Source organism: Sturnus vulgaris, chromosome 5 (assembly GCF_052056855.1).
Source record: "Sturnus vulgaris isolate bStuVul1 chromosome 5, bStuVul1.hap1, whole genome shotgun sequence".
Classification (NCBI taxonomy): domain Eukaryota; kingdom Metazoa; phylum Chordata; class Aves; order Passeriformes; family Sturnidae; genus Sturnus; species Sturnus vulgaris.
Genome location: NC_142247.1, coordinates 3,127,287 through 3,144,208, shown reverse-complemented (window position 1 = coordinate 3,144,208; position 16,922 = coordinate 3,127,287). Strand labels below are relative to the sequence as shown.

The window sequence follows — 16,922 nt, the reverse complement described above, 5'->3', positions numbered from 1 at the left end:
AAGCTCACTGAAGTAGCTTTGTGTGGGCAGGAGAAGCAGAAGGATGCAAGAAAGAGCTGGGAAAGCGGAGGTGAAGGAGGGCCTTGCAGGAGTTCTGTTACTGCTGCCATTCTTTTCTGTATGGCACAATTTAAGCAAACTTCATAATCTAGAATAGTATTGGTTTATTCTAACTGGCAACTTCAATTTCCATTCTGCAGGAACGTTTGGTGGAAAACACAAAACCATTCCTTTACAAATCAGTGTCAGATGTGGTATTCGTCACATCCATGATTCTTCCTGATTTATTTCCATTCCCTTAATTTTTTCTGTTTTTTTTTTCTCTGTGTGAAAAATTTTATTATAAAGCTATATGTGTAACTGCTGTCTTTTCCTATTGCGGTTTAATGCTGGAAACCAGCGTGTACTCTGGGTCTGGAGAACGCTTTACTCTTACAACAGGCACCATCTAAATAATATTAAAACCAAATTTAAATAAAGAAGAAATAATATATAATAGTAAATGATAATGATGTCTATCATTATAAAATAAATATCAATAAAATAAAATAGCGAATACAGTTGGAATTATATCCAGGCTCTGTTTCTTTTCCGTGTGCCCCCTGCCTTGCTGGGGGGTTCGGTTTGGGGCTCTGATCCACCTAACCCCACGTGACTGGAGGTCAGGGCCGCAGAGACCGAACTGCCAAGAGTTCAGTCCAATTTCCCTCCGAATCCATGAGGAAAACGGGAGAGGTTGGCAGGAACCCATCCCGGTGACCGAGTCCCTGCGACCACCGGGAGCCCCGAACCGCGGGAGTGACGTCATGTGGGCGGAGCCCCCGCCGGGCCCCGCCCTCCCCTCCGGCGCGAGCCGTGACGCGCGGCACGCGCCGCGCCCCGCGCTCCTGCCCCCGCCCCCTCCATCATGGCGGCGGCGGCGGCAAATTAGGGCAGAGCCCGCGCACCGGCCGAGCGCGCGAGCGCGCGCGCGCCCCCGCCCTCCCCCCCCCCCCTCCCTCCCCACACCGCCCCCGGCGGGAGCGACCCGAGAGCTGCGGCCGCTCCTCCGCCTCCTCCAGCTCCTCCCCGCGGCGCCCGCAGGTGAGGAACGGGCGTGGGAGCGGGGCGGGCTGGCTGTTTATTTATGTCTTTCCCGACCTCTCTGTCTGCATTTATTTATTAATTTAAGGGCGGTGGGGGGAGCGGGTACCGGCGGCGGCCCCCGCGCGCGCTCCCGTGCCCCTCACGCGCGCGCGCACCCCTTGTCCGCGAGGGCCGGGCTGACAGGAGGGGAAGGGGGGGGGGGGGGCGCGAGCCGGGCGCGCGCGTCTCGGCGGGGGCGCGGCGGGGGCAGGCGCGCCCCCTGGCGGCCGGTGCCGCTCCCGCCCCTTCGGCCGTGCGGACCCCGCTGCTCCCGGGACACCCCCGGGACACCCCCGGGGCACCGCCGGACCCGGCCGGTAGCGATGCCGAGGGGGCCGTGCCAGGCCCCCGTTGGCGGCGGAGAGCCGGCGGCTCCCCCGCTGCAGGGCCCGCGGCAGCGCGCAGGCTGCGAGTCCCGCACGGCCCCGCCGGTGACTCATCCCGGCGCCGTGCCCGCCCGCCGGGTATAAATATCTCATTCATCGCCGTAGTAACTGAGGGGCTCACGCTGCGCTCCCGCCGGCGGCTCCGGCGCTGCCGAAACTTGGAAGAGCTTTTTTCGGATACTCAGACCCAAACAGGCACGTTGAGACAGAAAGTGAATGGAAGTTCGTTAATAAAAGCTGTGTTTTGTCATAATTTAATGTTGCAGTGAGATGGTTTGAAGCTGCGAAGGGCTGGGGATATTTGTGTGGATAACGCGTGCAGCTTTTGTTTTTCTTCTTAGAAGAGAAATCACACCGTTTGCCTAGAATGCTCACTTAAGTGCGTTTCTGTCAAAGGTCAGCTACAACCACTGTCCACATAAAGAACAATTATGTTTTCCAGTATTTCCATCCCTTAAGTGCCAGCAGAGGATCAGTAGTGGCTGCAGTATTGATTCCTTTCCAGTAGGAACTGACACGTTTGAACTGAGTAGTTCTTAGTTTATTATAAACAATCTCTTAGTCATACTCAGTTGGAAAAGTACTCCGGAGAATTTATCTCCCAAGTTGATCACTACTGGGTGCTTTGGATAGTCCTGCCTGTTATGGGAAGTGTTTTCAGAGACAAACTGCTGCAAGGTTAAACTAGTCCACACATGCAAGTTTCACCCGAAATCCCCACACAAGCCTCCTGCTAAGGCTGCAGAGTGCCTGAATATTTTCCATCCTGTTGATGTGGGGTGTGGTTTTGTAGACCTGCAGCTCCTTGAAATTCGGTGGGTTTGATCCAGAGCACCGTGCAAACCCGAGGCTGTAGACGCAGCTGAGCTCAGAGCTCAGCTAAGAGCCTGTTGCCGAGTCTGATGTCAGGAAGACGACCCAAACCGTGAGCATATCGATGTCAGGCGGCCCCAAAAACGATCTGAGCCGCAGTGCTGCTGTCGTGTTGCTTCTGTGCTTGCCCGTGCTGGGCTGAGCGCTCGCTGGCCAAGGCTGTGCGTGTGTTGCAATAATTCAGCAGCAGCAGGAGGTGTTCTGCCACAGCAGAAACTGAGCCACCACCATCGCGGGGTGATTGGGTTTGTGGCTGGTGAGTGAGGCCTGGTGACCCTGGCTCTCTAGGTGGGGAATGCATCCAGCTCTGGAGTGACTGGAGTGGAAACTGAGGGCCGTGGTGCTGCTGTTTGGAAATCTGATGTCTCTGAAATCCATAGGTGACATTGCCTGCTGTTTCGTTTATAAAAACCAGCTGGACTGCTCTGGGCAGTAGAGCAATGATGTTGCATTTTGGGGTTTGAATGATGAACACATCTTGATGCACAGTAGGGTTTTACAGATAGGGGCTGAAACACAGCCTGGCCTCATGGCTGGGGATTATATTCGCTGTATTCATTGGTAGGCTGGTGCTGCCCATTATCCAATTTATAACTCTGCCGTGGATTAGGACGTGACAGATGGGGAAATGTCAGTCCTGCTGCAACTCCTGCTCTCAGGTCGCTTGAGCAGCTCAGCCCACATGAAACAAGTGACAGCAGGGCCGGAGGAGTGACAAGCTAAGTAAGCTTCAACAGGTATAGCCTTCTATCCCCCAAGGGTGGGAAAGGTGATGTTCTTTTTGTAGGGAGTAATTGGTAATAATGCTGATCTCTGAAGCTTTTTAAGGACACTATTCCTGCAGAGAACCTATTAAACCAGAAGCAACCCTCTTGCCCTGGCTTTGAGACTTAGAGAGTCTGTGTAACACCTTATTTCCTCTGCTCCATTGCATGCATCTCCTGTACAAGCTTGTTTAAGAAAACACTTTCTGGACTCTCTTCCATTTTGCTCCTCTAGCGGAGAGCTCTCTTTCCTCTGATGTGCTCTCTCAAGCTGTGTGTCCTTTTTCAATCCTTATTCCAATGCTTATTCCTGAAAAATGGCCTTTTGTGAGATATTTACAGTATCTGAGTCAATATTTCTGTGTTTCTTTTTGTAAACAAAACCAGTCATTCGCAATCCAGAACGAGTCATTCAGTTACTGTGCTATGAGTTTCTCTCAAAGGAAGACCGGGGATTCTGAAGTGCACTTCCATTCGTGATATTCTTTTATGTGAATTTGAAGATCTTTTCCATTCAAGTTTTTAAGTCTCCCTTTTCATGTCAGTATAAAACTGCCTCTCAGAATATATCCACAAGGTAATTTTTTTATCATTCTTTCCCCAGGGAAACATTAGCCACTATTTAAATAAGTAGCGGTCTGATTCTCTCTCTCTCTCTCTCTCTCTCTCTCTCTCTGGGTTTTTTTTCCCCTCCTCCCCTCAGAAGTGCTGAGCCAAGCAGACTGTAATTTTAGTGAACTGGGCCTCCCTGTTGCACTGTGCTGCTTTGGATATCATGCTTGTTTTGAGCAACTTTTTAAATTTCATTTTCTGCATTGATTTGAATTATATTTTGAAGAATAATCTGTTATATATCCAGACTTGTTCTTTGGTCCACATCACAGTTTCTGGATGTCTCTGGACCATCTGTCAGGCTGATTTTTTTCAGGAGAGATCAGTTCAGGTTGTCTGGAAGGGCTCCCATTCACTGTGTAGGCATTGCAAGAAGCATTTTGATTTCAGGGCTGTGGATCTCTACTGAACAAACCAGAACTGGAACAGGCTGGGGAGCTTTTGCTCTTTGGTGAATGGCACCTTTCCCACCTGGTGATGTGAACATGTGATGTGGTGATTGCGTGTGGGGGTCTGAAGAGCAAATCTATTGTTAAAGGATCCTAAAGTCTTCAGAGCAGTTATTTTTTTTCCATTTCCTCTTGCTCTATGAAAATCTCAGTTATGGAAGAAGCTGAGGGTAACTGTATTGTGCAAAAGCTGTGGTCGCTTCTCTGCTGTGATTTCTTAGGTTTCTGAAGCAGGATGTGTTACCTGTGGAGCACCTTGAGATGGAAGAGGCAGCACAGATGAAGTGTTGACTCCAAGTTTATTGTTTCCTTTGTGTATAATACATTACTTTGGTTCAAACTGTAGCAAAGACACAACTGAACCGTTCTGGTAAAGGTTTTCAGGCATTTTCAAATACATGGAGCAAGAGGCAGGGCTGCCATAGTATGGTCTTCATGAGAGAGCCCTTTTCTGATTTCAGTACTGAATGAGTTTCAGAAACTAGAGTTTCTAAAGAGAATAGTCAGCCAATTTTACACCAATTCTTTTCCTTTTGCAGCTTTTAGTTTGGTGGTAAATTTTTCTCTGCCAAGCTACCTACTCCCACAGCAACTGTGCCACAGTACAGTTGAATTTCTGTTTATCCACCGTAGCCAGTGGACAACTGCTGTTAGTCTGAATTCCTTCTCAGGGAGGAGGGATTAGAAGTTAGCCCAGACATCTTGAATAGCTACACAGGCAAGTGCTTTTCCTTTCCTTTCTGGTTTATTATTAATATTTTTAATCTTGAGGCTTCATTTGCAGATTGTTCTTTGGTTTTGGAGCATGAGATTTTCTTTTAGTCCCAAGGCATTTCCAGTGCAATCCATAGCTCTCTTGAGATGGTCCAATTTCTCTTTCCTGTATATAGCATTTTGCTTATTCTAACTGCTTTAAACTTGGAACTTGATGAAATTTTTTCTTCTAGATGTAACTGCAGCCTCACATTCCTAAATTATCTGACTCAGTGCCTATTCAGTAGCTGTTCTGTAGCACAAACTTTCTTGTCTGCCTTTCATTTAGACATCCATTCTGGTGGCCAAGAATGGGCTACTGCTTATTTGGAATGACTCTTTGAAGTCCTAGACAACTTAACTTGAAGAGTTTGTTAGAAACTCCTGGATAATATTATTTATCCATCAAGTTGACAGCGTGTTGGAAGTAGTTATGCAGACTTTGCCAAATAAGAAGAGCTAAAACATCCTTTTAATCTGTTGCATGGCTTTTTCCCCACTTCCATATTGTTGTTTGAGATTTTACTTTTTGTTTTTAATTTCTCTCTACCTTAGTTTTTCCTGCAGGTGGATATTTGAATATCTTATTTGGATAGTTGAAAAAAGCAACAAAACAATTAGAGTGAAGCAGGGAGGAGTTCTTTGGCCAGATGTTGCTGTTAGGTGTGGATTTTTGGTTTATACTTAATAGTATCTGGGTGAGAAATCCAGGACGAACAAACATCTGTTCTTCCAATCCCTACAACGAATGTTGAATTTACTCTGTTGACCATATGTTTTCCATTGCTGAACAATAAAATTAATTTGAGGCAATTGTGGTCACTTTTTCTGCATTACAATTTTTGAGTAGTGAATCTGAGAAGGCAGAGAAAATATTCATGAGAGGCTTTGGGAAATCTCTCAGAATCTCTCTTTTTACCACATGTTGTGGTTAAGGAAGCATTCAGAATCCCTCAAAACGTGAACACGAGGTTTTTTTTGTGTGTGCTTGAGATGGGAGGTGTTGGGAGGAGGACATGTGGTGAGGAATTGCTTATTTTCCTTCCCTGGGAGTGTGAGCATGCCAGGCAGGAGTGAGAAATGCCACTGCTGGGAGCTGCACTGGGGCACACTTGGGTTTACTCTGCGTGGTTCTTATTAAAATAAGAATGCATAGGATATCAGGGCAAAAACCTGGATATTGCTTGAGGATTGTTACATAATTCCTCATTACGTGTGGGTTCGTGACCTGTTGCAGCTTTATAAACCAACAAACCAAGCACTTGCCTCTTCCCTGACAGCCTCGCCGGGCTCCCCAGAGCGACGTGCCCCAGCCAGCACAGCCACCCCGATGGCGTCCGCTACTGCCGTGCCTGTAGGATTTCACTATGAAACCAAGTACGTAGTGCTCAGCTACTTGGGCCTTTTAGCACAGGAGAAGCCACAGGAGCATCCTCCTCCTCCTCCTCCTCCAACTCAAGGTAATATTTGCATATTCATCTCCAGCCATTTGCATGTGCGGCTGAATTCGCAATTAGTTCATCGGGTGTTTCTGCAGGGATGCAGAATGGGAGCCTGATGTGTGATGAATCTCTCGGTTTGTTCAGTGAAAAATGAATCAGTTTTAATTGAAAGATGAGAGATGCTGATGGAAACAAAGCTGTTTGTATGTAGATTACTGTGTTAATTTGAGCTGTGCCAGGGCTGACTGGTGTTTAGGGAGCAAGTCAATGGTTTTAGTTGCTTTCTTGAGCCTAGGGGGGATGGATATGTGTTACCTTTGTTGAGCCATCATGAGAATTTCAGCCCCTTTTGGGGCACTGGTGGAAGTAAGCAGGGGTGAGGTGGTGTTTACTGGCATCAACTGAGTGGTGTCTTGAGCAATCTCCTGTGCTAAATAGTTTTGCCCTATTACATTGAGGCTCCTGTTGTTGTCAGTCAGTGCTGGTGCAGAGATGTGGCCTATGCTACTTCTGTTTATTTATTTATTTATTGATGAGAAGCCAAGGACTGCACGGAGTCAGATGTTTCTTCCAGGACAGGTTTATGGATAAAAGAGGTTAAATAAATAAATAGAAGGCAGAATAAAAGAAGTTTGGTAGATTGTGGTTCACATAAACCTAGGGGGTAAAACTGTTCTTTATTTTGTGGTGGCAAGCACTTAAGTAATGTTGTTTGTTAAGATTGCCTGAGTGACTTGTCACTTCTTAATGATGTTTTAGTCACTACTAGTTCTGTGATTCAGGACATATTCTGATGAAAGGAGGATAAAAACACCCCAAACCAAATAGAGACAGTCTTCAGAATCTCTTTTTTTTTTCTCTTTGAACAATCATTTAAGAATGCATATTTACTGAACTTACCTGTCATGAAGTGAGAAATTCCTGAAAAGAAAAGATTACATCAAAGTTATGACAGAACTGCTTTTCAGTTTGGCACTAAAGCACATAGCACATGCTGGTTATATTGTATATGATCCATTAAATTCATGTTAGTATATTTATTCATGAAATTAACCTTAGTATATTTAAGGCATGTTTGCTACTTCCACTTTGACTGCATTTGTGGTTCATGAAAGGAGAGGCACCTTAGCTGTTTCATAAAACTCTTTGTTGAAAAATGTGCTTATTTTAGCAATAACATCTCATTGTATTGAGTACATATAAAGGTTCAATGTGTGACAGTCTGCTTTGTTCTATAAATAGAAGATTCAGAAAAGAAAATGTTAGTCCTAAAGCTTTTAAAAAATGATTTGGCTGTAGTTACCTTTGAAGTGTTTGCAAATTGAGGTGAAACCTTTCCATTTCAGAATCAGTTGACTCTCATTACTGAAAGCTCTAAACATCTAGTCTGAATTACAGAGGTATATTTAAACTTTCTAAAGGGGAAGCTGCAAATGCTTAAAACGACAATTTTGTAGTCACTTTAAAGGACTATTCAGATATTGTTTTGATGTGTTAGCTTGTGTGACAGCAGTTTGTAGTTAGATTTGCTACTTAAATACTCTAAAGCATTCATACTTTATGACTTCTAAAAAGGAAATCTGCCTACATTTTCCCCACCTCATTCCCCAAATCAGACAGTGACCACAATGTTTCCTCTCCTGGTCATGTTTCATTTTAATTAGGTCTCTCTTTCAGTGTTTTTGCTGCTTTCAGATCAAAGCTTCTGGATTAAATCATTTTACCTTACTTTTAATTTGCCAACTTGTTTCTCATTCTGTTTTGTAATGTTTTGAATGGAGTTCAGGCTGCATTGAACTAAGCAAACACCTTATCTTTTATTTATCTGCTTCAGGATTTGTTTCATTCTTTCCTAACTCACTTTTGCTGCTGATGGTTTTCTGCTTCTGAGAGGTTTCTTTTGTCTGCTAGCTACATTTTAAAAATCCTTTCTCCTACTTTTTCTCACCTTGCTTGTAATTAAGCAGTGTTGAGCTGCAGTCCTGGGCTGTGTGTGGTTATTTCAGAGTGCTGTGTGTATCTCCATTGACTATTGAGCATTAATACACCCAGTGTATCTCCTTGATGTTTGGCTGATGCCTGCTTGCTGTAATCTGCAATCCCCTAGGAGGGGAGCACAGTCCATAATGGATATTTCCTGCCCTGCCTAATGCACTGCTGGGAGGTTTAGCTGAGTGTTATGGTCCTGTGCATGAGCTGAAAAACCTGGTTAGAGCAAGAGAGATGGGAAAGCTGGCAAATGGAAATGAGGAGGAGACTTGTGGGTTTGGTGAGAGACACAGCAGGGCTAACAACAGCACAGCATTGCTTCCTGCTTGGCAGTGTGTTTTCCAAGCACCATCACCAGTTGTTGATACAACACTTGGAGTAATCCCAGATTCCTTCCATTGTGGATTTCTGTGGCACTTCAGAGTGCTGGTCAGGAGTCTTTCTACTCTATGGCTGAACATCATTGATTTGTGAATCGAGAGGATTCCAATAAAAAACACCTGTCCTTAATCTTATTTTCTTTGATTTGGTTATTGTGCAGACAGACCTTGCATGGGAAGCAGTGAAGCAGCAATTTTGCCTGTTTCCAGTTGCAGAATACTCCTGTATCTTGTGTTTCATTCATATGAGGCCTTGACTCTGGTTTGCAGTACTTTCCCTTCATTTATTTTTCTCTGATCCAAATAAGACTGTACTCCTGGTCTGTTTTCTGAGCCATACTCAGTGTAATGGGAGTATCCAGGAAGACAAGTTGTAACTTGCCCTGGTGGAGCTAAATTAATCTCCTTGTGTGCCTGAGTGGGAGAGTGAAGGACTCCTCTAGAGGGCAGTTCAGCTCAGGATCCCAGTACCAGCCACCTTGTGTTACCCACTGGAGGATCTTCTGCCTTTCCATTGCATGTATACAGAACATGGGAGGTGAGGAAAAAAAGTGCACTGGGTGTTGTTAGGATTTCTGTATTTCCCTTGAGTCTCCTCGTACAGCAGTCTCCCAGATTTCAGTGAAGTTTCATCACTCCAGTTAAACTAGATGGGGTACCTGGTGTGTGAAAAACACCCAACCAAGAAAGTGATCCTTCCCAGCAGGAGTGATATTATTTTATCTCTGGTAGAAGAGATTGAATGCTTTTATTTGTTCCCTGTCCTTCTCTCCTCCCATCATCTGCCTCTCTTTTCCTGCACGTTGTACTATTATTTTTTCTGGTGTACGTCTTTCTGTTTCAAAAACTGAGATAAGAATAAAACTTTAAGATAAGTTGAGTTAGTAAAACTTCTCATTTTTTTCAGGCCTAATGTGCTTTGCAAGACATGGCTTTTGGAGGGTTTTATTCAGTGAATAGAAAATTCAGAGAAATTATGTAGAAAATTTTGTTGCTCTGTTTCCTTTTGGGGCTCTTGGTTGGTCTTGGTTTTTTTGCAAGAAGAATGGCTTCAATTACAAGCACTGAAATCACTTCTGGCTTCAAGCAAATAAGGTTGATTTAAATCAACACCTGATGGGCACTTGGAAATTTTTATTTTGCTATCTTCATTTCAGCACAGGGACCGAAGAGAGAGCTATCCACACTATTCCAGACTCTTGAAGAAAAGACAATTTTACTGGACAAGCCAATCTTTTAACATTATAGCTCTAGAATATTCTGTAGTGGATTTCGGTGTCTCCAGAGATAAATCCAGCAAATTTAACTGCCCAGTGCTTTGAGAGATTTTTCCTATTAGTTTTGCCAGAATAGTGATTCTGCATAACAGTCACTGCAGTTTATTTAAAGCAAAATCCATTAGCAGTAAATTCTGGTACTTTTTGGAAGGTTTTCAGGTAGGTGAACAAATAAGATAAATTGATAAAACATATAGAGTAACATCACCTCTGTAAGTCGATGTGGTTTGAGGCAACAGATGAGTACAGGTATTTAAAATGTGTGGAAGCTCTCAGTTATCTGTTCTTTAGATTGTGGAGTGATGCTTTGTATTTTTTCAGAACTCTTCTCATACCTAGAAGTGCTGGTTCAGACACAGAAAATAATTATTAAATATTGGAAATCATCTTTATACCTTTTCCCCTGAGGCCACTCTATTTACAGAAGTTTCTACTCTGCTGCAGTTGTTAGTATTACTAACTTTACAAGTGAGTCAAAGTACTTTGGGTTTTGTGATTCAATGTATTTGTATTTTGTTTCTTTGTATTTTATCAAGGAGTGACTTTTAATGTATTTCTTTTCTTTTATCTGCTCTCCCATTGCTTGACACCATCCCATGAACTTGTGGCTACAATAAACACTGTGAAGAAAAGTGGCTTTTCTGTGTTTTACTTGAGGTGAAGTTTGAAAAATCTTAAATAATCCCTTAATTTACAGAGCATCTGAAAGATTTCTAGTCAGTGCTACTACTACATGGTGACATAGATTAGTCAAGAGGTGCACAAGGTTTTGACAGTTTTACAGTTTCCCTGAGGTGCATGCTATCCACAGTACTTTAATCCAATTATCATGCACAATGTCCTTTTGACTATTTATTATCTTTTTAGAATTACCATTTGAGATGCTGTATGTAGTTAGTGATCAAGCCATTTTCCTGGTTTCCCACACACATGGTACCTACTGTTGGCCTGTAAGAAACGGAGTTTTTGAGATTGTTTTATCTTAGATGATGAATGTACTTGTTAGGGGCCTTCCTCTTAGGGAAAGCATACCTGTTTGGGTAAAGATTCACATTGTAGGTCAGAGCAGTGATGGTAATAAGGGAGCTATTCCCTGAAATGAGGCAAGGAAAAGGAGCTTTTTGAGGTGCGAATTCTCACTTGATTAAGCCTCATCTTTACCCCAAAAAAAAGAAAAAAAAAGCATTAGTTGGCAGTATCTTGTCTCTTTTTAATATGTTAGACTTTTTCAGTTTCTTTTAAGCTGAGCCTTCTTATGTTTTATAAAGAGCTTCTTGCAAACATTTCTGAAATTGAGGGCTCCATCAATGTGTGGCAGTCCCTGGTCTGGAGTTTGCTGGTGTAATGGATGTACTTTTCATTAAGGAAACAGAGAAATACATTTGTAAAGAGATTTTATATATCTTTGTCATTTTTCAGTGCTTACAGTAATTTTAGAGTCTTACTTAATGTTTTAAAAAGCCTGTGATGTTAAAGAAATATTACAGTCATGCTGAAAGTAAATATTTAAGTCAACTGTACAGAAGTTAATATACACCTAGGAGAACTTGAAAACAAAGATACTACTAAATTAAAATTACAGACATGAAAGAAAAAAATCAGGAGCAATCTGTGACATCAGTGGCTTTCTTTTCTAATCATGCTTCATTCCCTTGAATTAAAAAGACATAACGTCTTTTCAGTCTCTCCTTATAGTTGCTGTTGTCCCCCTTAGCTGAAGTTTTGGCTCAAGCACTGTAGACTGAGATGTGCAGACTCTGTAGCTCTGATTAATGACTTCCCATCCCTCCTCCTCCTGGGATCAAACCTGGCAAACGGGTTAGTCTTGTATTGTTGCTGAGCTTCTGGAGTTTTACTGAAGTATTACATTTACTTATTAGTCTGATGTTCCCTGATGGACTTCCAGAACACATTTTCCTCTACTTTTTAGGTTACTTCCAAATAGCTGAAACCCAAAATCTTAACAGGAACATAACTGTGCCAAAGTGAACATTTATTCCATAAATAGAGAGTAGAATGCACTAACTTGGTTGTGTAAGAACGTGTAACAGAGGTTTGCTGTGCCTCTGGGTTGGGAAGAAGCCTCACAGAGTTGGTTTAGCAAAAGCCCACAAGAGGCAAACCTATTTCTTGAGCACAGGAAAGCATTCAGTGCTTGTGGCCCTTGCAAACACCATTTCTGGTGTGACCAGAAATGCATCTTTGATAATGAAAATGTATTCTCATCTAAAATAAGCTGGTTTTACTGTTTTCTTTTACTTGTTTGTGACTTGGAAGTTGGCTAATTGAGAAAAAAGATATTTCTTACTTAGGACCTTTGCTGTTGATGTTCTCCAGTGCTGTGTGCAGTGTTTGTTGGTAGCAGTCAACATCTAGGAGATGCAGAAAGCTGAAATCCATTCTTTATTCGGGGAATAAACAGTGCAAAGTCACTGCTCTGGATGGGGTAGGGTTTGATGTTTTGGCATGACTGAACAGTCAGGTGCTGTTGGAATCAGCAGCTGCTGCAAAGTTGTGGGTGTTACGAGATGGAAACCATTGACTGCAGTGCTGATTATCTAAACAGCTCTTTTGTTTAGATAACTGACTAGCAGCAGTGGAATTTCTCTTCCTTCCATTTTCTGGGTGACTTCTTATCAAGTATGACAGCTTGTCACGGGTGGTCATCGTCACATTAGTCCTGCGAGAATGGGTCTGTCCCTCTGTCCCTTCCCTACAAGGGGAAAGCACAGGTTCACACAGGGGTTGGCATTGCACACACTTGTTGTACTTGACTCCAGAACAGCGGTTCAGTTCTTCAAAGAAGCAACTGACAGGGACTGACAGGGCATTAACCAAAAGGTGGAACAGTTTGCTCCTCTCTGGAATTTATTACTCAGAGTGGCAAAGAGATGCTACTTGGAAAGGGATTTAAGAAGCTAAGTAAAGTTATTCTAAATATGTGTGGTTAAAGTCAAAGGGAATTAAACAGGCTGTCATTTGTTCCTTTAGACTGGTCACAGAAATACATGAAAACAGTTTATACTGACTTAAGCATACATTGGTTTAGAGGGATTCTTGTGCTGAGTTTTTAAGCATTAACACATGTTCAATGGGTTGATACTGTGGATTTTTAACATATTTTTAAATTGTAGGAGACATCGAAAGCTTATTGTCTAGTGGGTTTTTAAATACAGAAAATGCACACACATCTGTGTGTGTTAACTGCTTTTATGGTTTTCACACACCCTTTTATTAAGTTTAGTGATTATATGTGTCCATTGTGGAAGAACAGGGAAGGCAAGACAACACTTAAAGTGGGTTCCAGCAGAGAAACAAACCAAAGAAAACACACCACAAAGCTGTCATTCACAAGACCATCGAATTATGATTTAGATGCCTTCTAAACAGGAATGAAAGAAGATGTGCCAGAAAGCTCCACTGGCTGTTACAGGACTTACTTGAAGATCTGGATGTGAAGTGAAAGTGATGAGGAGGAAATTGTGCCAGATAATACCAACATTAGAGATACAAATCTTTTCCCTTTGTGTTTTCTTCAACTGAGTGAAGAATGTCTAGAGCAGAACATTGTCTGGATGTCTAGGTAGAACTGTAGCCCTTGGTGTAGGTGCAGAAATTCAAATGTCCTGAAGACCTGGGTTGGTTTGGAAACAGTTTTGTGTCTCTTGGTACAGCATAATGATTAAAATGATTGAGAGTCTATGTAACCCTGACTGATAAGGCTGAAACAACTTTTTGTTACCAATATCTAGAGTCAGCACATAGCAAATGTATTTGTGATCCCAAACTATGGCAGGTGAATTTCTGGGGATATGTAGCCATTTCAAATTCCTAAATTTCTGGGTTAGGAGAGGAAAATTGACAACTGATGGAGAATTTTGAGGTCCTTTGCCTCTCATCTTACTTCTGACCACAGTATTAAACTGTGGCCTGTAGACTCCTCATGGCCAGGGAAATGATGCACAGTTGACAGGTTTCAGGATTCTTCACTGATGTCATTGCTTAGTTGCTCTGAGAATGTTGTAGATTTTGCTGGCATCAATATAAATTTTATATTTTTCTACTAAAAATCAAGCTTATGCCAGTTTGCTTTGTTTTGGTGTCGTTTGATAAGTGTATTAAGTATAGTGGCTGATTGTTAATGTGCCTTGGTTTGATTTTGGTCTTAAATTGAAGATGTTGCTTTTAAAGTTCCTATGTATTCTGTTTGTAGCCTTACAATTGTTTTGTTTGGGGGTTTTGTTTGTTTGGTTTTTTAAAAAAGTTTTATTTAAAGCACCAGCTCTACCTGGAATAGACCTGGAAGTTTATCTGTTTCTGGGTTTGTGTAATTAAAACTTTTGTAATAAGTCCTCTGGAGGGATCATACTTGTTGCTGTCTGAAATCGAATTTTCACCTCAAATTCCTTTATACCTAATAGCTCAATACCACGTTCCATTGTCTACCTTGTTGGAAACATGAAATTAGAACATTTGAATTATTTCTCTGGTTTCTTTCAGGGACTCAACAACAGCTTATGGCACAACCTGCTCTGGAGAAAGAGGCTTTGGAGAAGATTAAAATAGAAATCGAGGAGGAGCTAAAACATCTCGATGAAGAAATCTTGGAAGGTGCTCTTCAGGTTTTCCCGTTTCAATCCATAATCTCTATGCACTGTAATGGTGGTTAATTTGTAACAGGTACTCCAGTTAAAGAGATTTTCGAATATGTTGAATCTCTTTATCCTCCTCCCCCCCAAGATTTGTACACATTGTCACATGGAGTAAAATAGTTAAAGGTTACCATTTGGAGTGGTGGAGCCTGGCCAAAGCAAACAACTGGATGACATTTAATAGGCTGCTGTAAATAATGAAAAGTAAGCAGCCCTTAAGCTGCTGCACTCGATTGCAGAAGTCCTCAGGAGCTAGTATTTCAAGGAGTGTGGACTTAAACTGTCAGATTTCTCTCTTCCACCACATTGATTTTTTGTGATGTGCTTTGACCTGTAGATATGGCTTTTATAGGAATCCCAGCAAGGAATGATTTCAAACCTATCTTTGCTTGGCATGTGTGTTGCAAGTCAGAAATCTGAAATAGAAACACTCTAGAGCTGTTTAAGCTCATTCATATGGAGTTTTCATAGAAGTTTTAGACTGAGAGGGAAAAGGTTATATGAATAAAATAATATTAAAAAAACCAATACTCTACTAATGCTGCAGAGATATCTATGTGTGGGCAAGTGTACTATGAAAAGAGGCTCTTCTGCTGCTCCATCTGGGTTGGCATCAGCTTAAAATGGGAGACTAGCTGCACATTCAGCAAACTTGCTGGTTAGGATGCAATTGTGAAACAAGAGCTGGTGGGGAAATGTAGCTCAATCTCTGCTTGCCTTGGAAGTAGCACTTTCAGAATGTATTTGGACATTTTTTTACTATGATTTGTTCGTTGCATGCTATGACTACAGAGCTGTGTTTTTTTTCATCCCTCATGTAAACTCTGTAAACTGCTGGGATAAGAAATCTGAGACTGTTGATGTTCTTCTGTGAATCTGTTTTATTTTGTGTACCTTCTTCTCTCAGCATTTACCACTACAGGATTTGACTGCCACACTTCCCCAGTGTTCAGCCCTGCCAATCCAGAGAGCTCAATAGAAGACTGCCTGGCTCATCTGGGGGAGAAAGTGTACCAGGAGTTGAAGGAACATCTGCACAAAGCACTGCAGAGCTTGCTTAACAAGTGAGTTTCCATTTGCTTCTTTCAAAGGTGTTTCCTTTTGCACTGTGACTGCTGCTGAAATGCTGAAGTTGGGACTGCATCTTGTATTGCAGTTACCAGCCTGAAATTTAATGGATTTATGTGAACTACTTGAGGCTTTTCTGAGTGACCTCCAAAATGTGTTGGTTGAGAGCTGGAGTTGGAAGGTGCTGCTTTAGGAAGAGTTGCATGAATGCAGCCGTGCATTTAAGTGGTTCTAGCTTGTTGATACCCTTATGTTCTAGGCTTCCTATGGTTTTTATATGAAAATATTTGCATTCCAGGTAATTTTTTTTGTTTATATATGTACATACGTGAAATCTGAAATGCCTGTGAAACTGTGTTGCCTTTTTCTAATGCAAACTAGAGTTACTGTTTAATCTCTTGATAATATCCTTCCTGCAGCTGTTCCTGCTCTTCTCATCCCACTGATTGATTTAGATTTGTTTTCAAAGAATTCGTGTACCAAGGAAATCAGGAGAGTGCCCTTAAAATGACAAACTCAAATTATGTTTTCCCCACTGTGCTTTAACTCTGTTATTTTCTCCCTGTTGCTAGAGTAGTGCTATTTGCTGCAATTCTTACTAATTTGGCTTTATATTTCCCTGCTCTCTGACATGCATATAAACAAGTGTTATGGTACAGTAGGCTGTTAGATCATGACACATTCTGGAGTTCAATAAGCAGTTTTCTGTCCAGTGCCAGTTACCACTATTTCCATTAAACTGAAGTCTGAACTTGTCTTTTGTAATGATCTGGCTGAGGACAGCTGCTTTGAAAGCAATGCATCTTCTGCTTTCACTTGGGAGAAAGACTTTGCTGTTATTGACTCTTAGATGCCAAATGATCTTGGAGGAAGGAGTATGGAATTGAGGCATTTCATCATCCCAATTCAGAGAAGCAGGGATGTGATAAATCTAGAATAGAGGTTTCTACTGAAGTATGAATGGGTTTTGTGATCAAAAGTGCTGTATCTTGCAAATAAAAGTTTCAACTCTAATATAATGTTAATGCAGTCAAACAGTCTGTGTTAGTCCATAACCTGTATTGCTTACAAAATTTTACTCTCCATTGGCTTCTAGCTCAGGTATTAATTTCTTACTAGAATGTTCTGTCTTTGAAGTCTTAGATTATAAAA

General features: G+C 42.1%; 1 protein-coding gene across 1 annotated transcript in view; it reads left to right on the top strand.

Annotated features, from left to right (window-relative positions):
* Positions 1-990: 990 nt before the first annotated feature.
* BCL2L13 (BCL2 like 13) overlaps positions 991-16,922 on the top strand; it is a 38,347-nt gene continuing 22,415 nt past the window's right edge. Inside the window, exons 1-4 of the mRNA XM_088164579.1 lie at positions 991-1,083; positions 6,243-6,422; positions 14,551-14,661; positions 15,610-15,766. Of these exons, the coding sequence (XP_088020705.1) occupies positions 6,293-6,422; positions 14,551-14,661; positions 15,610-15,766 (398 nt within the window). The 5' untranslated portion in view covers positions 991-1,083; positions 6,243-6,292. The remainder of the gene's footprint in view (positions 1,084-6,242; positions 6,423-14,550; positions 14,662-15,609; positions 15,767-16,922) is intronic.